Source organism: Dichomitus squalens (assembly GCF_000275845.1).
Source record: "Dichomitus squalens LYAD-421 SS1 unplaced genomic scaffold DICSQscaffold_4, whole genome shotgun sequence".
NCBI lineage: Eukaryota > Fungi > Basidiomycota > Agaricomycetes > Polyporales > Polyporaceae > Dichomitus > Dichomitus squalens.
In genome coordinates, this window is record NW_006766886.1 from 875,669 (window position 1) to 900,756 (window position 25,088).

The 25,088-nt window shown below is 56.0% G+C and overlaps 8 protein-coding genes across 8 annotated transcripts; 4 read left to right on the forward strand and 4 right to left on the reverse strand.

Moving 5' to 3' along the window:
* Positions 1-460: 460 nt before the first annotated feature.
* On the reverse strand, positions 461-699 carry DICSQDRAFT_166893 (uncharacterized protein; the record flags this gene model as incomplete). The annotated part of the gene is made up of 2 exons (XM_007362469.1): positions 461-582; positions 660-699. The coding sequence occupies 2 exons, from the start codon at positions 697-699 to the stop codon at positions 461-463; spliced, it is 162 nt and encodes a 53-aa protein (XP_007362531.1).
* A 1,630-nt stretch (positions 700-2,329) lies between these two features.
* Positions 2,330-3,052, reverse strand: DICSQDRAFT_133464 (fungal hydrophobin). The gene is made up of 3 exons (XM_007362470.1): positions 2,769-3,052; positions 2,623-2,660; positions 2,330-2,553 (listed from the first exon to the last, which is right to left on the reverse strand). Exons 1-3 carry the CDS (start codon positions 3,032-3,034, stop codon positions 2,513-2,515), a joined length of 345 nt encoding a protein of 114 aa, XP_007362532.1. The 5' UTR covers positions 3,035-3,052; the 3' UTR covers positions 2,330-2,512.
* Positions 3,053-4,368: 1,316 nt separating this feature from the next.
* Positions 4,369-5,746, forward strand: DICSQDRAFT_166895 (alpha/beta-hydrolase; the record flags this gene model as incomplete). Its single annotated transcript, XM_007362471.1, has 8 exons — positions 4,369-4,562; positions 4,620-4,692; positions 4,746-4,870; positions 4,948-5,152; positions 5,236-5,426; positions 5,480-5,562; positions 5,628-5,640; positions 5,698-5,746. The coding sequence occupies 8 exons, from the start codon at positions 4,369-4,371 to the stop codon at positions 5,744-5,746; spliced, it is 933 nt and encodes a 310-aa protein (XP_007362533.1).
* A 102-nt stretch (positions 5,747-5,848) lies between these two features.
* Positions 5,849-7,747, reverse strand: DICSQDRAFT_166896 (uncharacterized protein; the record flags this gene model as incomplete). The annotated part of the gene is made up of 3 exons (XM_007362472.1): positions 5,849-7,132; positions 7,529-7,572; positions 7,636-7,747. 3 exons carry the CDS (start codon positions 7,745-7,747, stop codon positions 5,849-5,851), a joined length of 1,440 nt encoding a protein of 479 aa, XP_007362534.1.
* Positions 7,748-8,341: 594 nt separating this feature from the next.
* Positions 8,342-13,122, forward strand: DICSQDRAFT_178338 (uncharacterized protein). Its single transcript, XM_007362473.1, has 7 exons — positions 8,342-8,655; positions 8,733-8,845; positions 8,992-9,073; positions 9,133-9,208; positions 9,267-9,424; positions 9,479-12,785; positions 12,852-13,122. The coding sequence occupies exons 2-7, from the start codon at positions 8,749-8,751 to the stop codon at positions 12,942-12,944; spliced, it is 3,813 nt and encodes a 1,270-aa protein (XP_007362535.1). The 5' UTR covers positions 8,342-8,655; positions 8,733-8,748; the 3' UTR covers positions 12,945-13,122.
* Positions 13,123-13,739: 617 nt separating this feature from the next.
* DICSQDRAFT_133466 (oxalate decarboxylase) lies at positions 13,740-18,983 on the reverse strand. Its single transcript, XM_007362474.1, has 26 exons — positions 18,601-18,983; positions 18,461-18,539; positions 18,372-18,410; positions 18,253-18,319; positions 17,717-18,196; positions 17,411-17,663; positions 17,333-17,358; positions 16,938-17,281; positions 15,853-16,873; positions 15,705-15,778; positions 15,590-15,613; positions 15,493-15,535; positions 15,409-15,436; positions 15,318-15,335; positions 15,211-15,267; positions 15,062-15,151; positions 14,963-15,004; positions 14,789-14,900; positions 14,530-14,722; positions 14,463-14,472; positions 14,373-14,407; positions 14,237-14,300; positions 14,139-14,172; positions 14,030-14,089; positions 13,939-13,967; positions 13,740-13,882 (listed from the first exon to the last, which is right to left on the reverse strand). The coding sequence occupies exons 9-26, from the start codon at positions 16,302-16,304 to the stop codon at positions 13,766-13,768; spliced, it is 1,482 nt and encodes a 493-aa protein (XP_007362536.1). The 5' UTR covers positions 16,305-16,873; positions 16,938-17,281; positions 17,333-17,358; positions 17,411-17,663; positions 17,717-18,196; positions 18,253-18,319; positions 18,372-18,410; positions 18,461-18,539; positions 18,601-18,983; the 3' UTR covers positions 13,740-13,765.
* Positions 18,984-19,132: 149 nt separating this feature from the next.
* DICSQDRAFT_178340 (cysteine proteinase) lies at positions 19,133-23,225 on the forward strand. Its single transcript, XM_007362475.1, has 13 exons — positions 19,133-19,370; positions 19,433-19,565; positions 19,678-19,803; positions 19,856-19,951; positions 20,009-20,178; positions 20,236-20,570; positions 20,663-20,729; positions 20,785-20,841; positions 21,108-21,262; positions 21,468-21,582; positions 21,768-21,790; positions 21,888-22,637; positions 22,701-23,225. The coding sequence occupies exons 1-12, from the start codon at positions 19,209-19,211 to the stop codon at positions 22,093-22,095; spliced, it is 1,647 nt and encodes a 548-aa protein (XP_007362537.1). The 5' UTR covers positions 19,133-19,208; the 3' UTR covers positions 22,096-22,637; positions 22,701-23,225.
* A 282-nt stretch (positions 23,226-23,507) lies between these two features.
* Positions 23,508-24,627, forward strand: DICSQDRAFT_52423 (tRNAHis guanylyltransferase; the record flags this gene model as incomplete). Its single annotated transcript, XM_007362476.1, has 6 exons — positions 23,508-23,611; positions 23,665-23,796; positions 23,855-24,069; positions 24,127-24,215; positions 24,269-24,388; positions 24,442-24,627. The coding sequence occupies 6 exons, from the start codon at positions 23,508-23,510 to the stop codon at positions 24,625-24,627; spliced, it is 846 nt and encodes a 281-aa protein (XP_007362538.1).
* Positions 24,628-25,088: the final 461 nt, after the last annotated feature.

A 25,088-nucleotide genomic window follows, 5' to 3' on the forward strand; every position in this document is an offset into this window, starting at 1 on the left:
TTGGTAAGCGTACCGAAGAACTCACCTCATTGTGTCCGACTCCTCCTCGCCCTCCCCCTCATGCTCAACTCCTTGATTCCGGGAACGAAGGTGAATGTGGGATTATTATTGAGGATGGTGAGCCCACATCAATAGCGGGGAGGCAGTGGAGCAGCGATGTGGTTTGGGGGATTGCAGCGGGCTTGACAAACAGCGACACTTGGGGTGGCTGGACTCAAGGGCACGCGTACTAGTTAATCCGCACAAAGTAATGTATCACCTAGGCCTTAGACACATGCTAGAGACAAGTGAGAGGCACGTCGACGTCATGGGTGTAAGGACATGCACGTCCGATCCGGTTATCGTAAGGACTTGGATTGAGCGCCTGAAATAATCCGCCCAATCTGAACCGAGATCTCCCGACCTCAACCACTCTTCTACGACTTTCGCCGACCTAGAACAGCAGAGCCCATGTAGGTTCTCACTGGGGGTCACTCTCGAGTGCTTTCGCCTTCGCTTCAGATCGAACCAGGGCGGTGATCTCGAAAGTGTCCGCCTCCGGGTGCGCAAGGATGGCTTGCAGGGCACTGCCGCCAATGTATCCTGCGAGAGACGGTAGTAATGGCCAGCATATTCGGAGATATTATCGCCCTCGGAAGTTCGAAGAACACTGCTCGTACCCGTAGCCTCAATGTAAAAGATAGCGATCTCAGAAGACATCTCGCTTCAACGCGGCGGTTATGAGCTATCAGTTGGGTGCGATTGGGATGGGCAGTGGGATGGGCGGCGGCCCTCCAGACTCCGATCCCACGCAGCTCTTTATAGCTGGAGGTGACAAAGACATCCATCTGCGTTGACTAGTGTGCACAATCGTGCGGCTGGTCGCTAACCGAGACGGGGCTTGGGTCAGTAAGAGGAAGGTAGGAGGCGACGGTAGGAGTCGAATGGGGCCAACTTCCGACCGGATGTCTGCGACACCTCGAAGAATCAGCGACTGCATCCGAGTCTCCATAAGCGAGGAGGTTAGGTGATAGTAAGTACTGTGCGCACGTTCCTTGCATGGATTGAGGACATCCTTTTGTCGTGTTCCATCGACCATCGACATGCCTGGCGGAAACTTATCAAAACTACGGTATATTGAGTTGCTCCAAGCCCAGGCAGATCGAGCGGGATGTATGGTCATCGACCGGTCCTCGGGACTGTCGCTCATCCCGAACCACCCCCTGCCTTTGCAGCCCAGATCGGAGAACACAGGAATGTAGAGTACTTACTTGATAACGTATCTATAGAGCGGAATCGCTCATTCTATCATTACTGATATCAAGCTTGCTAAAGTTGGTGTCCACATACAGCCCAGCCGAAGACGTACGTGCACACTGCCGTGCCGAGGACGCAAGTACCTGAACGCGACTCGGAGGTCCCATGCTCGCTTCGACTTGAGTTCTTCGTACGAAGCTGTTGAAGCTGTTGGGGCTTGCTAGAGCTCTTGAACTACACAGTGTAAGCAAATGAGCACAATGACGGAGAGCGATACCATACCTTGACAATTCAGAAGCCAGAGAGTTCCATGACTCGAGACGCGTAGTCGTCCCACAAGCTTTGAGTCCAACCCCAGTGGCTGAACTCTAAGTATGTTGTGCCGACTCTGTTTCCGATTTGGGCGTGTTGTGCACAATAATTACTAGGTCAACGAGTCTATCAAGCTCTCCCAACGTCTTTATCTACTTGTTGCACTAGTTTTCCGGGCATAACGAACCTAGCAGTGCACCCGCCGCTTGCCTCTGCTCGCTGCAGGCGCTTGAGCTGAGCTTGAATCCAGGTAGGCAGGCGCGCGGTAGGCGCGCGGTGAACCCAGCTCGGAGCGACCAGAATCGAACATCCCTACACAAGCCACATGCTCGACCGAGAGGCCACGGCCATTACATGTTCAAGAAATTGCAGTCCATCCTCGTTATTCTGCTTGCCGCTGGTTGACTGTGAATGGCTGCCGCAAACTCCAGTGGCTCTTTATCAAACGGCGAGCATCGTCTCAGGATCTGGACAACCTAATCGGCGCGGGCGTGAGTGGCTCTGGTGCTCTTGCTTTGAACATGAGCTGATCAATATTCGTGCTTGTGACCCATCGTCGCGTCTTGGTTGCGCGCAGATGCAATTCGGGCCTGGGGCACACGCCCGTACTGCTGGCCATAGCCTGCGCCGAGGTCGGTCAAAAGTAAGGTTGCAAGCACAGCTGCCCCGTTCATCTTCTCCTGGCGTCTCGTCATGCGCACCTACAGGACCAAATTGAATGCAGAAGTGGCCCCAGGCAGGCCTGTCACCTCGCACGTTCAAACCAGGCCAAGGAAGGGTTGAGGGCACTTGTCGTAGATTCGCTCGACTACGACCGACAATATAACAATAACAGCACGGGCACGGGGCAAGCAAGCAATCCTTCTCCGCCTCCTTCCCCAGATTGATCGAACAGCCACCACTGAATACCCCGGTGTGAGGCTTAATGGAGGCGATGATGCGGAGCGCGGTGGGGTCCCGCCGATCAGGCGGTGACGGGGACGCAGCCGATGTTGACGAGGCCGCCTGCGAGTGCAAAACGTGAGTAATTCCGCTTGGCCTATAGCAGCGCGAGAACGGAGAGGCATCACGCACCGGTAGAGTTGTTCTCGCAGCACACGGGGTGCGCGGAGCTGCAGAGGTCACGACGGTCAGCACCACAGCGCACCGCAGTGACCGCACTGCGCCAGGGATCCCCTCCTCTGGGGAGACTCGAGGATTGAATGGGAACACAAACTCACCAGGTGCCCGCGAGGGTGGCGCCGATGACGGTGATGGGGTCGCAGTCGACGCCGATGACGGTAGTGAGGTCCTTGATGGCCTCCTGGACGAGCGGGGTGAGGTATTTGGTGAACGACGAGTCGTCCGAGCGGCCGACGGTGTTGCAGCAATGGATCTCGCCGGTGTTGCACTTGCCACCGGAGTCGCCGTCCTTGGGGGCCGGGAGGGCAGTGGCGACCGCAAGGAGTGCGGACAGGGCGGCGGTGATGGCGAGCTTGGAGAACATCTCGAGGGTTGTTGGTGTGGTGGGTAGGAGAAAGAAAGAGTGAGTGGGTTGCAAGTTGCTTGAGAGGCTAAGGAGTGTGGATAGCTGAAGTGGACTTCGCTGAGGGAGGTTAGCGGGTGTGCTTCAGCTTATATACTCCAGCGTGCGCTGAAAGCGCTGACATATGGCTTACTGCGCGCAGGATCCAGCTTCGCGAGGAGGCCAGAGGACGGCCGACGTCTCTGCAGCAGCGCGGAAGCATTGTTCAGCACTAGGAACTCGCCACCGTGGTCGTTACGACATGCACGCATGCATCGACAAGGTGCGCGCTCATCAGCGCACCATTGGGGCGCTCCAAGCACTTCAAGCAGGCAGGGCAGCGGCGGGCGGGCGCACCAAACGCACGAGCCTTGGCATCCATGCTCGGCCGCGCTGACAAGAAGACTCAGTGCTATGGCGCAGATCTCGGTGCAATGCTTCGCGGCGCGGACAGGCCACCAGTGGCCGTATTATGTGGACCGCGTATGGATATGTGCTGAGCTCGGTCGCGACGGTGGCGTACAAGTCGGCCAGTAAGGCCGGGACTTGCTATATCAGATCCGATGCCTGCCCGTGGGGCATTGTGAGAATGAATGATTTCACTAGGAATGCTGGATCAACCGAGTTGGTTGAACCGGCATGCCAGCAGGAAACAATCATCTCTCATAGAGGCGTGATTCACCAAGATAGATTCTAGCACAATGCTGCATGAATGCACGATGCCCAAGGACAATTACCGGGTGTGCTGAAGACGATGTCAAGCAACACATGCGTTTTTTTTCGCTCCTGAGGGATACATAGAACCTATAGGTTCTTCGCAAGTGCGATATTTCTATGTGAACGTTTAAGTTGACAACATGCGAATGACCTACATAGTAGCTATTTATTCGCATTGCGACTATCTTAAGCGCTTCTACTAGCGCTTGTAAGCGATTATAAACCTTCAGAGGCAATGCGGAGTCCTGGGCCTCGAGCCTTCTTGTTTCCCCTCATGAATAGAATCCTGAACTTCATAGCGCAAGGCGACAAAGGAGGTGGAACGATCACGCTGCTACTCCGGGACCTGCAGTGCTACATTGGCTGATATCATGTAAATAGGCACCTATGCGAATAACTGCCATCAACTCTGCGAATAACTCCCACCTCTAGTCCTAGTCAGTTGATAACGTCGCGAAGATCTCGTCTGGAGTTCTTTGCCCTACACTCATTCTCACGTGTAACACAGCGGGTCTAATAGACGGGGCCGAGGACCTGATGGCTTGCCATCGTCGCCGCAGACAACGCCGACGAAAGCCGACCTCCCCCCGTCACAAACTATGATCCCTCAGTCGCCTCTAGGCACTTTCGTTCTCTGCGGTCAGTCGTTACGACAGCATCTGGCTAAGTCATGTCGCCAGCAGATACGAGCTGCGTCTTCCGCCGTCTCGCCGGTCGAGCTGCGCTATGACAAGATCGTTCCACCAGACGGGAACGAGACAGACCGACCGCTAGTCATCCTCCACGGGCTCTTGTACGTGTATTCCAGCATTGAATCAGAGAGAGAGAGACTAAGCGAGCGCTTCCCCAGTGGGACCAGACGGAACTTCGGGTCGCTCACGAAGGCGTTCGCGAAGGACCTCGGTCGGCCAGTGTATACGTTGGTGCGTTCTCGTCCAGGTCGCGCGCCCCAGTTGTCCTTTGACGCTTCATGCAGGATCTGCGCAATCATGGCATGTCCCCACATGCCGAACCCCACACGTACCCAGCCATGGCCGCGGACGTCCTCCATTTCTTCCAGACGCATAAGCTATCGAACATCTCCCTCCTCGGCCATTCAATGTAAGCCTCCTGGACGCCAAGCCCGTACACTGTGAACCCCTGTCCATCTCACGCGTCCCCCACGTGTTGAAAAACAGGGGAGGAAAAGTGGCCATGACAGTCGCCCTCGACCCGGACCTGCCCCGCGAACTGCTCGCGCACCTGATCATCGAGGATATCGCCCCAGCGCGACGCGCGCTCTCTTCGAAGTTTCAAGGGTACATCGAGGCGATGAAGAAGATAGAAGCGAACGCGGTCAGGACGCGTCAGGAGGCCGACCGCGTGCTCAAGCCGTACGAACAGGTGCGCTCTCACACCCGCATGCGTCCAGGGGGCGGACATGAAGTCTAGACCTTGAATTTCTGCATTCTAACGAGGCGTGCTAGGACCCTATGATACGGGCGTTCCTTCTCATGAACCTCGAATATTCGACCGCCCACCAACAACGCTCACTCAAGTTCGGGGTGCCCGTTGGGCTGCTCGGCGACTCGATACCGGAGATCGGGGACTTCCCTTGGTCGCCTGGCGAGCGGACGTTCGACGGTCCGACATTGTTCATCAAAGGAAAGAAGAGCAAGTGCGTGACCCGCGATGAACGTCTAGAAAGGGGACTAACCTTCGCCGTTGTAGATATATCAATAGAAACAACATTGACACCGTCAAGTCATTCTTCCCGAGCATGATCTTCGAGGAGTTGGACACTGGACATATGGGTGAGTCCGCGAGTCCAGTGTGGACGGCTGGTCTGGCAGCTGATTTCCATCTGATGCGTATGCAGTACATCCGGAGCGGTGTGTGCTGATTCCTGACGCTTCTGGACTTCTATTACTGACGGACGATTGGTATAGGCCGAACGAGTTCAAGGCTCTTGTCACAAACTTTATTCAGAGTAATTGATCGCAAGGACTGCATAGACAGATTCCCGCAGAGTGGTGATGATCGATGTGCAAATAGTTCAACACAGCCTGCAATTTCATGGCACAGAAATCACAACGTCGATCACAGTGCATAAGCCCACACGACCGACTCTGCATGAGTCGTGGCGATGCTCCACATAGACGGAGAGCTCGCACATGTGTCGTTCATCGCCTCCAGCAGCGAGCGACGAAGATCCGTCGAGGTGGAGCCCTTCATACGCAGCACAGGAGGAGCAGAAGAGCAGCTAGCTTGAGCGTCACAAGATTCGCCAGAACCGAGACCAGCACGACACGCCACGGCGAGAGCATCGAGGGACAGCGTTGTACCGGCGATAACTCCGTCCTGATGGAGCAGCGAAATGAGCCCCTTCAATTTCGAGCAGTCCTGCCGGACTTCCGGGAGAGGTTTCCCAAGTGGCGCTTCGCGCAAGGCCTCTTGCTTATCTTGTGGAAGCTGCACTGGTCCTTGGCCAAAAAGATAGGCCCCTTCTCCCTGAGCGTGCTGGTGTCTCTGAGGCGATGAAATAGCTTGTGGTTGCGCACTCTTTGGCAGCTGCGAAGACACTGCGTGCTGCGGCGCCGCAACCACGTTCCCATCGCCATCGTCACGCCGCAAACAAGGTTCGGAAACGTGCCTGCGCGAGACTATCCGCGCATGCTCCGATCCGAGCTCAGACGCAGATGGAGACTCGTCGTTATCGCTCGACGATCCCAAAGCCTGAGCCCTGAGACTGTTGATCATCGGCCGCCCATTGACAATCTTGGATCCGTCTGTCACGATTGACCCAAACGCTGACACTCCGGTAGGATGCAGATGTCGATGTGAGCGGGGACGCGACGGGCGGCCGCGGCGGTAGGCGAGTCGCTGCGGTAGGACAAGAGGACGGAACTTGAGGCTCGTGGGTGAGACGATCGACTCGTGCTGCGCTTCTGCGATTTCGCGGCGTGCAACGTGGCTGGGGAGAATCAGAGGACGGAGCCCGGGTTTACCGTTCTTGCTATTGCGTTTGCCAAACGAGTCTGCGTCGGTGCTGGTGGTGGGCGAGGGAAGGTCGATGCCGGAGGCCCAAATGTGGAGGCGGGATTTGGGTGGCTTCGAGGACTTGTCGACGTTCGGGCCATAGAAGTATGCGGACAGATCGTTCAATGGACACCGGGCTCGAGTGTCGGCGCGGCCGGTTACAGATATCTTGGGCGGAGAGGAGGTATATGGTTCGAAAGAGGGGTTCCCCTCGTCGCTGTAGAAGATCGAAGGTGCTCTAGGGGCGAAAGGATCGAAAACATCACCATTGGAAGTGCGGGGTGAAGCGGTATCTTCGCGAATAGAATCTGGATCGGTGCGACGGCGAACGATGAATGCGAAGCGCTGCGACAGAGGAGAAAGCGGTGAAAAAGGACGCTTGGACTGCACCGGACTGGCTGATGGGCTTGATTCATCTCGCGAATGTAGTATGAACAGTCCTTTGAGTCCTCGGCGCTGAGCGAGCCCACTAGCCTCTTCTGCTACTTCAGGCAGGCTGAATGGTGAGAGGCTCCTAGGCTCGGTGGTGCCCTTGGGTGATGTGCATCGAGAGGTATCGCATGTTCCAGATAGAGAAGAGCCCGGTCGAGATGTCCCCGGAGTCAAGTCGAGAGTAGACAAGTCGGTCAAAGACGGACAGCTAGTAGAGGAGGAAACAAGACTAGGAGTTGCACCGCCACAGCGTGGAGGATCACACAGAACAGCATCTTCACGAATCTTGCTTGAGAGTAGTTGACGGACTTCGGCGCATTCCTCGAAGGTCCGAGGTAGATCGCCAGTGTGATCTGTATGCGATATGCAATGAGATCATTGGCGCGATATCTCAGGTATCGAACTAAAGCATTCACCTTCGGACGTGGTCGGACCCGGTGACGAAGTGTTTCGACTAGTGCGGGGCCGCAGCAACTTGGGAGAGCCAACGTTCAGCCTCTGTGCAAGGGCGGAAAAGACGCTTGACATGACGGCTAGTTTTGCGTCGTTCGCGACGGAGAGGCGGGGTCCACCAGTTTTGGAACGATTCCGGCGCATATATATGGGAGATGACGGTGGCTGACTTGCGAGCCGACTTGCGAGCTGACTTGCTGACTTGCGACGGAGACCGGGCGACGCATCATTCAGTATAAGTTACTGGTGTCAGTAAGACCAACTTCTGATGTCCTAGTAGGGGAGGGTCTTCTTGCTTTCAGAGGTTCGGCGCACTGCGACCGGGGCAACCGTCAACCGCGATACGCGCGCATATTGCGCGCCTCCATGCAGGAGATCCCAGCACACTTTCATGCGCATGTGAATGTAGAAAATAGGGACGGATCTGTGGACTCGATTCAAGTAGTGCTCGACTGAACAAAGCCGAGTTTACCTGTGGGGGAAAAGGGTCGGGTAGATGGTGGCCAGGTCCAGGATACGCCGGCGGCGCGATCGGTTCGGCAAGAACTTCACGAGGCAGCATGCCCATCGCAAAATGACTCCCTCACGTAAAGAGCTCGTTGAACCTCTACTGCCAACATCTTCGTCTTCCTGCACTACAGGCTCGACCCGCAAAGACGGTGTGCCCCGCTGCTAGCCTGCAACATGTCTGGGTATCTGGAACTGTCGCCGCCGCCCGGTCTAGACTAGTAGAGCGTCTTTGGCGACTTGAATGAAAACACGCGTTCTGTGCATTCCACCCCAAAGCCCTACTGGGCAGGACGAATATCCGAAGCACCGCCAATGCGTCGTCCATGATAGAGATTCTGCTGTGGACAGCCCCACGACGATGATGGACGAGCAAGAGGAGGAGCGTTGCTGGGAATGGAGATGGAGAAGGCGATAACAGGGCGACGCCGGTGCACTTGCCGCATTTGAGTTCATCGCAATCGGCGGGTCCCAAGGTGCGTAATGAAGCGTCTTCTTGTCCAGAACATGAATGCCTTAGTTCGTTCCCTCTTTGGTCGTCTGCGGTTCTCAGGCAGCACGCTGCAACCATGCGTGACCTCCACTCTCCTCGGCGAACCTTAGATGAGCTGCGGCAGGATGCGCGATCTCCTCATAACCCCCAATCTCTCGCCTCCGTCCCGGATCGTACGCCCTTCTCTCGATATCTTTGGGCTCAGCTATCTAACCCGCCGTGCAACCTTCATCCTTTCTGAAGTACGTACCCCGGTCTTTGTGCGATTGACTTCAGGACGGCTCACGTCCACTATTGTTTCTCGCAGCGATGAGTCTAGCAGCACTCCTATCCCCACGCCATCCGAACCTTCCGCACCAGCGGTCACCCCCCGGGGCTTTCCCTCCTCGAAATGACCTCGCGTGAGTCCTTGCTCTTGTTGCTCTCGTCCCGGGCCACCCAAACCGATCCACGTTCGCAGTGTACGCCCTCTACTTGCACCTATGGCTCGAGCGCCACGCATCGAAACCGCCTCGAGACGAGCTAAGGATCTTCCGGTGAGTAAGGACAGTACAGCCGTTACCCGGCATATCCTCAAAGTATCCCATGTCCCAGCGCGACCCCACATATTGGGTCGACCAAGACCTGCTGTCGTTCGTGAGCCTGCACTACCCTCCAATCGAGGCCTCGCCGCTATCGAGCGTCATCGAGAAACACAAACTCACCCCTCAGGCTCTGTGGTATCTTCAAGACAGCCACGAGCATCTTTCTACGTAAGTCCTCTATCTACCCTTCCAAATCACATCGGATTCACCCATCGCTGGTAGGATCGCGAAGGATGAATCCTTGAAGGAGACACTATTGAAGCTTGCAGAATCCGTGCAGCCCGCCGTTTCTCCTACTACTCCCCGCGTCCGCCATGTGAGGAGGCTGTCCGAAGACCTCCTACGACCTCCGCCACCGTCACCGCCCCCTGCTGTGCCGTCACCACCACCTCCGGAAGAACCAGTGCTGGAGGACGACGACGACGTCGCCGAGAGCATAGTGAGTGATTGGGCATTCGACGAAGACAGGGATGTCGACGACAACTCAGCGCCGGCTGCGGGCGAATCGTCTGCGCCCGCCGACACTGCCCCCGTTCCAGGATCCCCGGTCCAGGGTCTCGGTCTTCACACAGGTGAAGAACGCTCCGACGTCCCCGAAACCGCACAACCTCCACAGCCGGAATCCACAGGCGGGGTCGACCTCATGACCTTCGAGGACGACTCCCAGCAGGAGATGACGCCTTTGCAGGCTACGTCCCAACCGCCCGCCGCAGCACCAGTGAACGCGGACGCCGACCACGCTCCCGCCGCTGATCCTCCACTCGAGGAGATGATCTCTGCGCAAGGCGCGTCGGCGGGCACCCACGTGCCCTCTGCTACCGAGGAGGAGCCGTCGTCCACCACCGCCACGCGAAGCGCAGATCAGCTTGCTCCCTCGGACGAGCCTCTTGCCACGCCCCGTGCTTCTCAAGACGCCCCTGCAGGCGAGCCCGCCGATCCAGGCCCAAGTACCCAGACTTCGCCTGTCGAGGACGAAGATCATCGCAGATTTTCGGAACGTGACTCCACACCTACTGCAGATCCGCCGCGCACGGCTTCGCCGTCTTCGGACTACCATGACGCCAACAGTACCCATGATGAGGAGGGCGAACAACAGCAGGCTCCCGCTGCTCATGCGGCGCCTGAAGAGAGCTCGTCGGAGCCGGCACAGCAGGCGGAGGGGCACGAGGCGGAGGGACACAAGCCGTCGGCTGTCGATCAGCAGTCCGCGAGGGAGACGGACGCGTCTGTCTCTACGTCGGAGGACAAGCACGACGAGGTCTCCGCGACCCCTGACGAGGACGCATGGGGTCTAAGCGAGGAAGTATCAGGTCTGAGCGAGGACACTTCGAAGTCCGGCGAGGACGTGTCAAAGCTTGACGAGGGCGCGTCAAAAGACGGCGGGGACGAGCCCCAGGTGACGGAGACCACACCTGCCGAGGAGCCCGTTCAGCAACCCTCGCTCTCACCCTCCTCTGTCGAGCCCGCATCGCAGCTATCTCCTGAGGAGACCGTCCCGGAGAGCGGTGCTCAGTCGTCTGCCACGCAGGAGGACGAGATAGCCCAACAGGTAGCATCGGGGGACGCGGAAGAGGCTCAGCAGCCCCAGGTGCCTCTTCCGGAGCCCACGTTGCCCGACCCTCTGTCGTCGGAGCAGTCTAGTGAGACCGTTGCGCTGTCGGAGCAGTCTGATGAGACCGTCAAGGCTGAAAAGTCTGTTATCGACGACGTCCGTGCTGTAACATCTGTGGAGAACGTTGGCGAGGACAAAGACGCGAAGGTCGAGGCAACCGAGACGAACGCGACCGAGACCGAGACGCCACCACCAGCGGCCGCCTTGGAACAGACTGACGAGCCTGCTGTCGTCGCCGACGATCCTCAGCTACGTTCCACTGAGCAAGATGTCGACGGAATCAGCAACGGAGTCAGCCACGAGGCCGTGACTACAGAGGCGAAGCCGGCGCAGGGCCCAGACCAGACCGACGACGCGCCGCAGGTGCCAGGGAACAGCACGAGGTCGACCTCGACTCCTTCCGAGCCTCCAGCTACCGACACTCCCGCTTCGACCACGTCCGCGGACAAAGCCACGGCGACGATGCCGGCTACGCCGTCGTCGCCAACCGTCAAACTGGCGTCCGGCCGTGAGATGCAACTAGTCAGCCTCGACTCTGAATCGAGGGAGCAGACGCCTGCTGCAAGCGCAAGCGGTACTCCCGCGGGCTTATCCCCGAGTCCAAGTGGTACTCCCTCAGGCGCGTCGCCGATCCCGAGCAGTTCACGACAGACGAGCCCTCCTGCGTCGATGATACCCGAGGGCAAGGATACGTCGACATCTTCCCCGTCTGTACCGATGGCCAAGGCTGCCGAGAAGTCCCTGCGGCTTCCACAACTCGATACTACTCTTGGGCCCCTAGCTGACTCTGTGCGTCCCGCCGGACCCTCAGCTAATCACCATGCAAACCCCTGGCAACATTCGCCTGCAGGGGGTCAGGCTTCGTCGTCGTCTTTCACGAGGAGCCCCGTTGGTGGACGAGCCCCACCTTATTCACCTGCTCCTCAGGCGAAGAGCCCTGCATGGGGGTCTGCAAGAACCTGGGTCACATCACTCACGTCGTCGTTGGGGCTCGGCTCCCAATCAGAGCCCACCACTCGCAACCCGTCCCAAGAGAGGGAACAACCTCCTCCGCCTCCTCGTACGTCCCTCACACCTGCGCCTGCTCACACCCGCCAAGAACAGGGAGCGGGACGAGGAGCTGGACGAGGTGCATGGGCCCCAGGCACAAAGAAGAGTTGGTCAGCAACTGTATCGGCGTCGACAATCTCGCAGCAAAATACGACGCCTCCTCGAGAACAGTCACAGAAAACACCCGCACCACCACTCGCATCCCCATCAGGCCCCTCGCCTGCACCTGAACCGTCGGGGGGCTCAAGCCAGGTGCCTGACAAGACTGCAGCTAGTGAGACTTCCGATACAACGTCGCCGAAGACAAAGGCGTTGGAGGCGGCCGGAGAAGCTGTCGAGCTTCAGAAGACCGAGTCCGGACTGGAGCAGGAGGACGTGTCGACCGACAGTGTCCTCGTCGATGCGGACACACCCAGCGCTGTGAATGGCGGATCATCTCGCATCGGCGACGCCGAGGTTGCCTCCGGTCAGCCCAAACCCCCGACCCAGGCTAGCATGCCGTGCCGGAATGAGGCAGGAGGGCAGGACAGTACCCAAGGCGCTGTCAGTGGTTCTGACGAGGACCTTGTGGAGATCACCCTTGACGATGCCGCCTGTGCTCTCGAGGTGGTCACTGGGACGACGCAGAAGCCCGAAGATGATGATGATGAGGACAACTTACCCCTCAATAAAGCGGTAGAGCGTCTTCGTCAGCCCACGGGGGGGTCTGTGTCGAGCACGCTCACGTCTGATACCGAGACACAAGCCGACGAGGACCAGATGTCCAGTAGTACTGACCGGCGGAATAGGCCCGAGATTCGGATACCGGGCCTCACTACCAAGTCTCAAGGAGTGAATTCGCCCATTGCCGATAGTCCTGTTGTTGGGGTCAGTTCCATGTGTCTTCCACCTTGTGGTTTCCGATCGCTCTACTCACGCCGTCTCGACCTGCAGAGTCCCTCACCGTCTGACTCTGCAGCCACGAGGAAGCAGCGAAAGAAAGCTAGACAGAACGCGAAGAGAAAAGCAGAGAGCGGTGGCACATGAACATTGTGCATCGTCTTAGGGGTTCCATTGCATGTCATATCTCTGCATGTTCTATGTCGTTGTCTCCTGCCTCGATACCCAATTTATCCACATGTATTCCCATTATAGCGTAGTATACTGTATGATCCCTCTGTACCATAGCATTGTCTTCTTCATTGACAACACGCATCATTGAAACTGGAAGCCCAGGTCAGGGGTGAACAAAATCGGGCTTTACAGTGCCGCTGGTCGCTTAGGTTGTCCCGCGTGGGAGGAAGCGCGAGAGCTGGTAGAACCCCTCGCCGACGATCATACTGCTCGCCTCGGGAAACGGAGTGATGCACTCGGTGAACGGAATCGACTTGGCCATGTAGACCGCCGCGTTCGTCGCGTTATTCGCGCCGATGTTGATTCCCCACGTCATGTAGACATTCCCGTGAAGAGACCGTAGGATAATCGATGGGCTTGTATCTTTCCTTGTGCTGAGCACTTGTTAAATGCTGCGCTATCTCCAGCATTCGGCCTCTTGACAAGCCATGCCACCTGGAAAGCAATACTATCAAGAGTCGGAGGCAAAGCCGCGTTCAAGACCGTCCGGGAGGTTTCATAAAGGACTTCAGGGCTTCATTTGACATCTGGGCTGCGTAGACCGCACTCCGTCTGTGGAACATTCGTGACAAGCTACCCACTCGTGTGCAATGAGTTGAGTTGTAAGGATTCTCGAGAGCTGTTGCACAGTACATTTGTGAGACTGCGGTCATTTGAGTATAATAATCTTAATTATATTGTCTCAAGAAAACTCCTCCAGAAGCCTGGGCCGGATTGATATGACGAATAAGAGATTACTGGGACGGGCCTACAACGAACTCCTTTGTCTTGAAGCTGGTGAGCTGGTTGAGGGTGTCCTGATCGATACCCAGGTGGACCTGAACCAGCTCTGGCGGCGTCAAAGCCAACCACTGCAAACAGTCGCTGATTCAGTAAGGACACATAGAGCCCAGGAACTTGTACACACCTGTCTTAAACTAACGTCCTGGACAATGCCTATACAAGTTGATGTGAGCAAGCAGTCACACCCTGACCGATGTTGGTGGGTCGCAACGTACCGGAGGGGAAGAGCTCCAAGAAGTGGAGCGTGTCGTTACCGGTGTTCTCAACGAAATGACCTGCCCAGAGAGGTCAACGCTATGCCAAACTCAAAGGAGTAATGCTTACCCATCGAAGCGGGGACGAAACCGACATCACCGGCCTATGAGACGATATGCACGCTCAGGACCACAAGGTTGGTGAGGTTGGATCAAAGATTAACGTGCCTGATAGTCGAACGTCCTAGATGTCGACGTTCCGGCGAAGATCGTGACGCGACCTTGTCCGCTACTGTATTCCGGGATAGCCCTCGTCAGCACGAACATAGAAAGCGCCCCAAGGAAACGGGGAGAAACCACGCACATATAGAAGGTCCATTCATCTTGAGTGGGATGCCACTGCGCATCGCATGCCTGTGAGTATACTGCGCACGTGCATCATCCGTAAACTTACATGAATTTCCCTGCGGGTGGCGTTAGTGCGGCGTTAGGGGAAAGTCCATATAGACCAAGGGGCAAACCTCATAGCACCAGGCTCGACCGTCACCTCGATTGCAGAGATCTGGGTCGAAGCCGGGAAAGTGGTCTGGTCGACAATCTTGATAGTGCCTCCTTGGACCTGAGTAGCCTTGACCTGCGACAGGGCAAACGTCCAGGGTTGTGGAATGGTACCTTGAGGGTCGCTAGGAGGTTGCTGGTTGACCGGAGGGGGAGCTGTCATCCGAATATGTCAGTAAATACGTGGAAAGGGAGACGGTGAAGCTGATGTCAGCCACGCACTGCTCGGGAAAATGTATAGTTCCTGGCTGGGAAGGTTGTTGAAGGCGGAGATGCTGGTCTGGAAGTTTTTGGCGATGACTTCCTTGGGAATGTGCGACAACCAATCAGTCAGCTGTGCAGTTGTGGTGTCAGTCGATCAGAGATACAAGTGGACACTGCCTAAGAGGGACTGACCAGGAACGTCGAGTCTTCGCTGAAGGAGCCGTCGGGGAAGACCTAGATGACGTCATTGTCAAGCGTTCAGAACCTCCTGTCCCGCTATGGTTGACTTACGAGCACGAATTCGGCACCATCCGGATTCTCGTTGGTCGCTTGAAGACTGTGAGGCATACCAGCAGGGAAGAACCAAAGGTCCCCTGGGTTCTAGGTGATGTGAGTCGGTGAGTTCCAAGCCTCCTACATGCACCTGAGCACGGACTTACCACGTGCCCGATGAAGTTCTGGCCATCCGCATTGATAGCAGTCACTTGGACGGAACCCTGGACGAGATATCAGCAAGTTTGCGCTTCACGAGGTAAACCTGACATACGTTCAAGATATATGCCCACTTTGGGAGATGCCACACATCGCATTAGCAACCTGGGTAACATCGGAGGTCACGGATACGAAGATTACTATACCTCAGAAGTCTTGTGCCAATGCAGCTCCCTAATAGCCCTTGTGAGCAAGTGCAAGGGATGAAGATGGCGTAATTGGACACTCACCGAACTGCCCCAGCTTCCAGACGCATATTCACACCGGCCATAGCTGCATTGGACTTGAGCTGGCTGCCTATAGTTAGACGCAACGGCTATGACTCACAGGTTGAGATGGGCATGACACCGACTGTGATGATAAGGTTTCGTCAGCCCTCAGTCAGACGCACTCGTGGGTGGCATAGCCCCCACGCCTCAATCAAGGCCTATACGAGACATACCGTTCTGCTCACGGGCCCAGCCTCCTGTCTGTAGACGGTTATGGCTGAGACTGAACGGCCACTTTGCGTTCTGGCTATATTCGTACCGCAAGTCAACACGCGTCCAGGTCTTTTCAGGCACACAGCAGAGTTCAAGGGAGGCACATACAATTCCCCATGGTCCGTCGACGGCGGTGCGAGCAGATCTGGGTTCTGCACGTCGACAGGAATGTTCTCGTTGGTGATCGTGGGGGCGCCGAGCTGCCCACGAATTGGCTGGGGGTTGACGTCGGGGGCGTTAGGCTGGAAGATCACGTTGTTGGGGTCATCGCTCGCGGGTGGTACAGTGGCATCCGGCGGAGAAATCTGGGTCCCCGAAGGGGTGCCTCGTGCAGCCGCAGACACAGAGCCGCTAGCGTCGGGGGCTGCGCTGGCCGCGGGGGACGCGTTCGTCGCAAGGGATGCAGTAGCTACGGAAGATACCGCAGATGCGGCTGTCGCGAGGGACACGCTCGCTGCGGCCGAAGCGTCAGCGGCAGAGGCCGCGCTGGCCGCAGGTGCAGCTAGGGCGGACCCAAGCTGCAGAGATAGAGCGACGAGAGAGAGGAGTGAGCGGACCATTGCGGAGAATGCTGGTGAACCCTGGCGGTGAGGAAATGCGCATTTGAGCTGAGGCATTTATACCTTCTCCGTCGGCGAAAATCACCTAAGCATCTACGCAGGAATTGATGGCGGCACACCTGTGTACGCCACAGGTCACCTTAGGCCATAGCCTGGGGATTACACCGCCGGTGCACATACGGTGAGCTTCCTTGAGGTGCCAGGGTGTCGTGCCCGAGTTTACTACGATCAGTTAGCCACTTCGGGGCTGAACTTCGTGGGTTGTCGAAGGGCCATCGGGCACGGATCTCGAGATGCCGCATTTGAAACAAATCGCCAAGCCCTGATAGGGTGTGAGGTTGACGTGGAGTCGACCTTTGCGAAGCATGCTGCTGACCAAAGCCCGCGTGATTGCGTGGACGTGGAATGAGCACTCGTAAAGCGGGAAACTACAGATGAGTCTGAGGGATCCTCCGGGAGCTATCGTCCTAGTCCAGGCCAATCATTGTGGTCGCCCCGGCTGCGATCGCACGTTTTAGACTGACGGGCTGGCGAAGGACGAGCGGGCCGCCTTATGCCTCGAACCAGCGCTGTACGATGGTGTGAGCGCAATAGGCTTTGGCTCAAAGATGACAAACGCCCTCGAGAACTCACGCAAATTATCCTTCGGTGGCTCTAGGTCGACATACCTTGCGACGGTGTGATCTTGTAGCTTCGTTATCGTTCCGTCTCAGCCATATCTGGACATAAATAATCACTTGAGCGTGCGTCCGCGCGGCCGGGAAACGACTCGGGGTCTGCCCCAATCGATACATAGCGCACCGAAGGTTCAGGAACGGGGTGCTCGAAGTGACATGTTGCCCTCGTGTGACAGTCCATGGAAACACAACGGTACCGAGGGCTGGGTAACAGTGACGGACGCCGTAGCCTGTTACGTTCACGTCCGTATTCCCTCGCAATCGGCAACGAGAAGTCCTCGGAGGACGTCGACGATGTGTCTAGTACATAGTATTGTAAACTGTCACCAAAAGGTTGGACAATCCACATACATTAGCTGGAAGAGGCAATGACCCTGCTACGTCGCATATGAATTAATGTCTAAGCTGAATTGGACCTGCAAAACTCACTCAATAGGATCGCTGAGTCGTGCACGCCTATTTAGGACGCAATGTTTGAAACGAACCATTAATGAGGCGTGCCTTCTGACGGCTTCCCATGGGGTCGACCCTCCGAGGACGCACGACACACAAAAATAGAGGACCAGAAACTCCCACCCATGGCACGGCCATGGTAATAATAGCCCTCTCAGGGCAATGTAGATCCCCAAATAAGTGATGACGCCTATCCTAGGACTTGAGCTCGATGGACAGACGGCGGGCTCTGTGCAAGAAGTCTTATCTTCTGCAAGGAGTGACCACCCGAAGTTCACTCACTGCGCAGGAAGCTTTTGGGCCGCCGGTGGGTGGTGGAATGTCACCAGGAGGATGGCGGCGATCCACCGGGAGAGCCATCGGAAGGGCCATTGGAGAGGAGAAACGATCTCGCCGGCCCACATGATGCGAGTTGAAGTTGCATGAGAAGAGGATCCACGGGTACAGGCTGACTGTGGGCAAGTCATGGTCAGGCGATTGCAGAGGATGTCGCAAATAGGTCGTGTATTAGGATATGAATGTACTCGAGACGAAAAGCCAGAGGTGCCTGTTCAGCAGGGGAAGATGCGGACCTGAACTCCTTTCTCCAGAAGGTGTGCGGTCTGTTCGGCGTCAGCAAACCAACTAAACCCTTTCTCGTAGCCTTTCCGGCCCGGAGCGACAGGGTACTTTAGCCGTCGTAGACACGAGCGATATGGCAGTGCTTGCACATGCATGTGTAGATGGGGCACCGAGATGTACGGAGGGATATGAAAGCCCAGGCTGAACCATATTTCCATGTCAGCTGAAAAAACACGCTATCATGTCAAGGTACTTGCCGTCTGAGGTGAGGAGGGGTGTCCAAGCCGTCCAAGATTTTGTGGCCGATATCCATCATTTCTCTTACTGAACGGGCTCAATTAGCTCAGGGTCGTTACGACAACTTGAACTCATGTACCCATTACAGCATCGGATGGGTGTAATACCTTCACGCTCTCTGGTAGCTAGACTCAGATACGTCATATGGAAAAGGCAGAACTTGCATACCTATATGTCGTTTCGGAATCACTTGCAGATGATGCTCGGCAGAAGGATTAATATCTGTGAATACTGTATAGGTATCATTCTGTGGGGCATAAGCCCAGCAACCATCAGCTATGGACGAGAATGCAAGACACATAACGCACCTCCCAAACGATATTGAAACCGTTTTCCTTGGATGCGCCGCAGAAGATACAAGACAATTGCAGCGACGCATGTGGATAGAGAACTGACTGTTCATCTACGTCATCTACGGGTTTCGTAGTAGGCTTTGCGCGCGAGGAGACGAATACCACCCTAAGGATGGATAACAACCTGCAATGCAACGCTTGAGAGTCCCGGTAGGATAGGTCATCTACATGCGTGGCACAGGCAGCGTCCAAACGCATTCCGCTCCAGAGAAGAAAACAGGGGAAAATAGCGGTCGCAAAAGAATCGCTAGGTGATACTTAACAGAACAAACGAGGACGAGGACGTGAGCAGAGAGTAGAATACGGAAAAGACACGGATGACGCCTCTGACCAGCGACGGGACGGTGGGTAGGACGTTAGGCGCCAGTTCCAACCTTGGGCGCTACTCATCCGGGCAACCACGTGGGCGCCACCAGGAATATGCGGCGGTTCGCCACACGCCATCCCTGCCCCGTTGCACCATCTTATAGCCGCCTCAACCCCAGTACACAGGCTCACAAGCGTACGCTTTGCTGCACAAGGACTGGGTTGCCTTGTAGTCAGAGTTCTCCACTCTGTCGGTCATGTCATCGGGGCTGGATCCGGAGAGTGGCAAATGCCCACACCTCTCTGCGATTTTCGACGATGATTCCGAGAGTGCGGCACTTCTCAGCAGATACAATGCGGTGGTTAAATGGCATGCTCATTGCGCACACGAATTTGCATATCCCGCCAAGCGTCGCAAGGCAAGCATGCTTACAGCGAATTTTTGTGTTATTTCTGCTAACGAGACACGCCCGATATCCAGATTGCCCCGCCGGAATGCGGTGTTTGCCAGCTTCCACTTTCAAGGCCATATGCATGCCTACACTGCTCAATGGCGTGCTGCTGGCAGGATAAACATATCCAGAGACACCTCCAGGATTCTGGACACGATCTTTGTAGGTCATTCACAGACCGCTCAGTCGGCTCGACTGCTCTTTAAGGCGGTACCGGACACCTCCACACTCCCATTCTCTCGTTATAAATAGTCGCTGACTTCGATGCGTGTAGGTGTTGATGTCAAAACAGGCTATGTATTCTGTATTGAATGTGACGACTTCGTATATGACAGCACACTGGTCCGCGCCTACTCTTCATTGAATCTCAGGATACAAGAGACCGCCACTAGATTTGAAGGTTCGTGTGAGACGCTAGCTTCCGCCCCCATATATATGATGTTATTGGTCAGACAAATCTAAAAAGGGAAGAGAACCATTCGTCGCCTGGGTACCAAGTACACAAGAAGTTGCTGCGCTCGAAAGCACCCTGCCTGCTCCATGTCAAGGTTCGTCGCCCACGTCACAAGGTTGGTGCGTTACACTGATATCTTTCTCAATGAAAGGCCGCCGAGGTCTCCTCAACTTAGGACAGACTTGCTTCATGAACGTAATATTGCAGTCTTTCATCGCGAACCCGTTGCTGCGCAATTATTACCTCAGCGATAAGCACAACAGCAAGCTCTGTAAGGTCAAAGACTGCACGTCCTGTGAAATGGACAAGCTATATTCGGAGGTAGTGGTACTCATAGCGTCCACAAAATACGTGGTGAATTGACCTTCAACTTAACAGATATACTCCGAGAATTCCACGCCCTATGGCCCTATCGACCTCCTTGCGAAGATGTGGAGGGTATCATCCGAGCTGTCAGGTTATGCACAACAGGATGCCCACGAGTTCTTCATCACCGCTCTCAATCAAATCCATGCCACGTCGAGAGGCTCGACATCGCTGCAGTGCATCTGCATTATTCACTCGACCTTCGCGGGCCTCTTGCAGAGCGACGTCAAATGCGAGCGTTGCGGGAAGGTTGCGGACAAAACCGATCCGATGCTTGATATAAGTCTAGAACTCAAGGGCGAAACCGGGAACGAGCAGACCTTGACACTAGCGTCGTGTCTTCGCAGGCAGGTCCCTTCCTTGATTCCCCGTGGCTTCCTCTTTCTCTCTTCGCTTCCGTCCCTTTCCACGCACTCATCTTCACCACCGTTGACGTCAGGTTCACCCATCCGGAAAAACTCGGCCCTAACGAGTATAGCTGTGAGAAGTGCGGCAAGGCCTCTCATGTACGTCTATCTGTCTTTATCCCGTCCGTTCTCATCATGTCTCGTGTCCACGTAGGCAAGCAAACGTTTGAGCATCCGGAAGCTGCCTCCCGTTCTCAGCTTCCAATTCAAGGTGAGAGCATGAGACCATTCGCAGCAGCAGCCGTCCCCAAGCTCACACCATTTTTCGATGCCCGTTTCCAAATGCCCTCGAATACACCTTTGACTTCGTTCCTATCCAATTCTGTCCACGTCTATCTCACCAATGCCCCTTGCCCTTGCCGGCCCCGCGGGTCGCATTCTCATACCTGCCCGTGTCTTCCGCATCTCTTCTCCGTTCCCGTTTTCGTCCCCGCGCGACGCCGTGCCTTCGTGCGCCGTATAATGTGCTAAACTCAGCGCTTTGAGCACAAATCTGTCGACAAGTCGGCGGCTCGCAAGATCGAGGCCCCCGTCCGCTTCCCAGCCTCGCTAAACATGGCGCCATATACGACCTTGGTCATGCACAAGCAGGAGCAGCTCAAGGAGTCCAGCGCACCCGCCTCCCTTATCCCGTAAGCATACCCTGGTTTGGCTCGCTCTTCTCTTCTGCGCTCTTCCCTCTCCGTGTCACGTCGGGCTCGAGTACGCTGTCCTCCCATGCCGCCTCGCACGGCGGCCTGGCCGTCCCCACGTCCATCAGTCCCATTGAATGAATACCCAAGTCTTCCACAATACTAACACACCACCTCCACGCCCCTCCCTCCCGCGCTCATCTAGGGACAGGAACCTCGGTCCCGCATCGCTATACGAATACGACCTCTTCGCGGTGGTCTGTCACGAGGGCCAGATCGACAACGGGCACTATACGTGTTTTGCGCGTTCGCACGACGAGGTCCGTTCCCTCCGCATCCGCATTCGTCCTTTCCGGCTCGCCGCTCCATTACTTGATTCTCACCGTCACTTTGACATGCGCTTCTCACCTCTCTCACCGCTTACGGGTGTACCACTACACCGCGTTCCTGCTTCCCTCCGGTCGGTTTCGTGCGCCTCTGCGTTCGTGCATCCGCGCGCTCTCAGTGGTACCGATACGATGACGACAAGTACGTCCTTCCACGATTCCACGTGACGCCCTCACCATTTCTGCATGCAATGTGCTCATCGGTCGCGCACCCACCTGCTTGCTTGCTTTTCGCACAGGGTGACGCACTCGACGCTCGGTGCTTGCCTCAACTCTCAGGCGTACATGTGCTTTTACGTCAAGAGGCATCTCGACTACAAACCTTACGTGACGCCGTCGTACGTCGTCACTCGCGAGCAAGAGGCCGTTAAGGAGAAGGAGAGGGAACGAGAGAAAGAAGCCGCTCGCATGAGAGAGGTCGAGGATGCGCTTTTGGCCGCGATATGACTGTGCACGCGATCTTGGTTTGGGTCTGACTGGGGGTTTACGTTGTTGTACGATAATTGTCTGGAGAAGAGTATACGAAAGTATGGAGTTCGGTGATGTATACTGCGTGCAGAAACGCGGTAAAGGTGAGTGAGTCGTGAGTACCTAAGGTACACAAGGGACGAGGTATACGAGAGAGCAGTGAATGAGAGGTGTCAAACGTCTAGCACTATAATACATAGCGAACGGAAGACGATGGAGCAAAGTACAGAACGAACTGGGATGATGGCTCGTCAATGGGTGCCATTCAGGGAATGATGTCGTTCAACTCTCCCTCCCGAACCCGAATCTCAACCACTTCAACCTCGTAGTCCATCATGGACGAGTTCGTCGAAGACACGGAAGACGACACGAAGCCACGGGAATTTGAGGGAGAGGTTGACGCGACATCTGGATGGCACAACACAGACGGCAAGATCATGCATTCATGTGAGCTCACGAGGATCGGGGACAAGGAAAAGGAACGAACATCTGTCTTTGATGTACGGCGGGACGAACAGGTCCTACATGACATCATCGACGAAGTTAGCAACGCATACGACGGAAATGAACTTTCAAGTGCTCACCTGATTCCACACAAAGCCCTGGCTCTTCTGAATAGTCAAAATGGGCCGGAGAGTGAACACTGGCTGCTGGCGGTGCTTCTTTCTATGCTCTCGCTTGGGACTCTCAAAGTGCTCAACTGCACGCTGCTTGCCCTTGACGTCCTTCTTCATCTCGGCAACCTTTTCCGAGGAGATAGCGTCGTCGCCCTCATCGATCTCCAAGTCGCCGTCGATCTGGGTGGATCGCGCGTCGCCGGTAGAGACGGGCCGCTCGGGGTCGGAACGGGCGTGTTCATAGTCTTCTTCGTCCTCGGAGCACGAGTCATTGTCAGACGCACTGTCGCTGTAGTCATCCCCATACGGGATCTGCTCGTAGCATGCCCATGTCGGGGGCGACGGCGCACGCCCGATGGGGCGGCGACGGAAGAAGTCAGGGTAGGCGGAGTCGGTGCTCATGAGTGTCAAGTACGGGTGCCGGATGCGTGCGCTTGATGTCGAGAGACGATACTAGGTTGTCGGGGCTATATAGGCGAGCGATGGGGCGATGGTGGTGGTCGGAGAGCAAGAGCGGAGTGACCCGGAGGCGCAGGATGTGATGCGCTGTGACGGGGTCCAGGGCTGGTGTTGGCGACCGAGTCACAGCGACCCAGATAAGGAAACGCCTCCCTTGCGCCTCGCCGCTACCAGGCGTTGATTGGCACGTATTGTCCGCCCTCGAGGCTTTCTAGCCGAAAACACCGCCTCTGAACTGAACACAGGACACAACGTGCCTCCAATCGCACGAATCGGGTGCTTGCTCGATATCGCAACGAGGCGACGGACTGCAAAATGGCCGGAAGCAAGTTTGCCTATGTTAGAAACTTTGAGCTTCCAGACCCGCTGCTTCCGGGCACTTTCATGATTCTTCGCATCGACGGTCATGCATTCCATCGGTCAGTTGAGTGCATGTTCAGTGCGGCCTCCTGTTCTGACCATGCCGCCGCAGGTTGTCTGAGGAGCACAATTTTGCGAAGCCTAACGATGAAAGGGCCTTGCAACTAATGGATCATGCTGCCCGTGATGTAATGACCGAGTTCAAGGATATTGTGCTCGCATTCGGAGAATCGGATGAGTACAGGTGATACTGTCTGATTGTCTTCATACTAGGCTGCAGTCAGTGACGGCTTCATTACTAGTTTCCTATTCCGCAAGAGCTCTACGCTATACAACCGACGTGAAGCAAAGATTCTCACAACGGTCACCTCTCTCTTCACGTCATCATACGTGTTCAATTGGTCAAAGTATCTTTCCGATACACCGTTGAAGTATTGTCCGTCATTCGATGGTCGAATAGTGCTCTACCCTTCCACAACCGTAGTCCGCGATTACTTCTCCTGGAGACAGGCCGACAGTATGTGGCACCCACTCGGACCGTCATGAAGAACAATCGATCGCTCACTGATATCAGCCCACATCAACAATCTATACAATACGCTTTTCTGGGCTCTCGTCCTGAAGGGAGGTCAGACAACGACACAAGCGCACGCCGTTCTCAGGGTATGTCCGAAATTTCGATAGGAGCTGAATGCAGACTTACGCGATGCTCCTAGGGCACTGTGTCTTCTCAGAAGCATGAGATGCTCTTCTCCCGCTTCGGCATCAATTACAATGAGCTCGCCGCTAGGTTCAGGAAAGGCAGCGTGTTGGTGCGGGAGGAGGTCCGTACGATCGTCTCAGTCCAGAAAGCTTGGCTGATGCTTGTCAGGTGTCGACGGAGACCGAGGGCGTGGACGGTTTGGAAGCGACCCCTTTACCCGTCTCGGAAGAGGTTTCCGAGGTCGTGTCTTCAGGCGCGCCACGGAAAGCGTCGAAGAAAAAGGTCCGAGTCCGCACTACCATCGAGCTCTGCCACTGTGATATAATCGGCGACGAGTTTTGGAACGCTCGACCGAATATACTTGCCGATTAGCACCCTCCCCATCGTCTTGCTATGCCAACGGTGTCTGCCATGGTCTGTCTTGCTGCACACTCAGTCTACCAACCACGCAATTTTCTCATTCACGGACCGCCTCCTGGGATGCAATCACGTGCCGAGAATTCCCAGGAGCATGTGGATCATCCTGAGTCATGCCTCGGCGACAGGTATGTCCTGATGCTTGCCCCACCGGAATGCACTCACGGGTTCTCGACGATCGACCGAGTTGTGCCATCTCTTGCCATCCTACTCGCCTGTTACTAGCCTCGGCACTGAAGAGTCCCGGTCGTCGGATGAAGATGCCCCAGGACGGGGGAACCAGCCAGGCCGCCCGTCGATGTGGTGCGATCCACTGATTCGCCGGCTTACAGATCCTCGCCCCTCTCGTACTATACACCTGCGGATCTTTCAGTTGCTTCGCGTCCTTGCAAGGTAGGTACCTCATCCCTGGACAC

Coding starts and splice junctions, on each gene's coding strand:
- DICSQDRAFT_133464 (XM_007362470.1), bottom strand. CDS start 3,034: ATGTTCTCCAAGCTCGCCATCACCGCCGCCCTGTCCGCACTCCTTGCG. Junction 2,661..2,768: donor GCCACCCTCGCGGGCACCTG/GTGAGTTTGTGT, acceptor TGACCTCTGCAG/CTCCGCGCACCCCGTGTGCT. Junction 2,554..2,622: donor CTGCGAGAACAACTCTACCG/GTGCGTGATGCC, acceptor TTGCACTCGCAG/GCGGCCTCGTCAACATCGGC.
- DICSQDRAFT_178338 (XM_007362473.1), top strand. CDS start 8,749: ATGCGTGACCTCCACTCTCCTCGGCGAACCTTAGATGAGCTGCGGCAG. Junction 9,074..9,132: donor CCTCCTCGAAATGACCTCGC/GTGAGTCCTTGC, acceptor CCACGTTCGCAG/TGTACGCCCTCTACTTGCAC. Junction 12,786..12,851: donor CCGATAGTCCTGTTGTTGGG/GTCAGTTCCATG, acceptor CTCGACCTGCAG/AGTCCCTCACCGTCTGACTC.
- DICSQDRAFT_133466 (XM_007362474.1), bottom strand. CDS start 16,304: ATGGTCCGCTCACTCCTCTCTCTCGTCGCTCTATCTCTGCAGCTTGGG. Junction 14,301..14,372: donor GATGAATGGACCTTCTATAT/GTGCGTGGTTTC, acceptor CCCGGAATACAG/TAGCGGACAAGGTCGCGTCA. Junction 14,090..14,138: donor TTTCGTCCCCGCTTCGATGG/GTAAGCATTACT, acceptor CTCTCTGGGCAG/GTCATTTCGTTGAGAACACC.
- DICSQDRAFT_178340 (XM_007362475.1), top strand. CDS start 19,209: ATGTCATCGGGGCTGGATCCGGAGAGTGGCAAATGCCCACACCTCTCT. Junction 19,804..19,855: donor GACCGCCACTAGATTTGAAG/GTTCGTGTGAGA, acceptor GTTATTGGTCAG/ACAAATCTAAAAAGGGAAGA. Junction 20,730..20,784: donor AGTGCGGCAAGGCCTCTCAT/GTACGTCTATCT, acceptor GTGTCCACGTAG/GCAAGCAAACGTTTGAGCAT.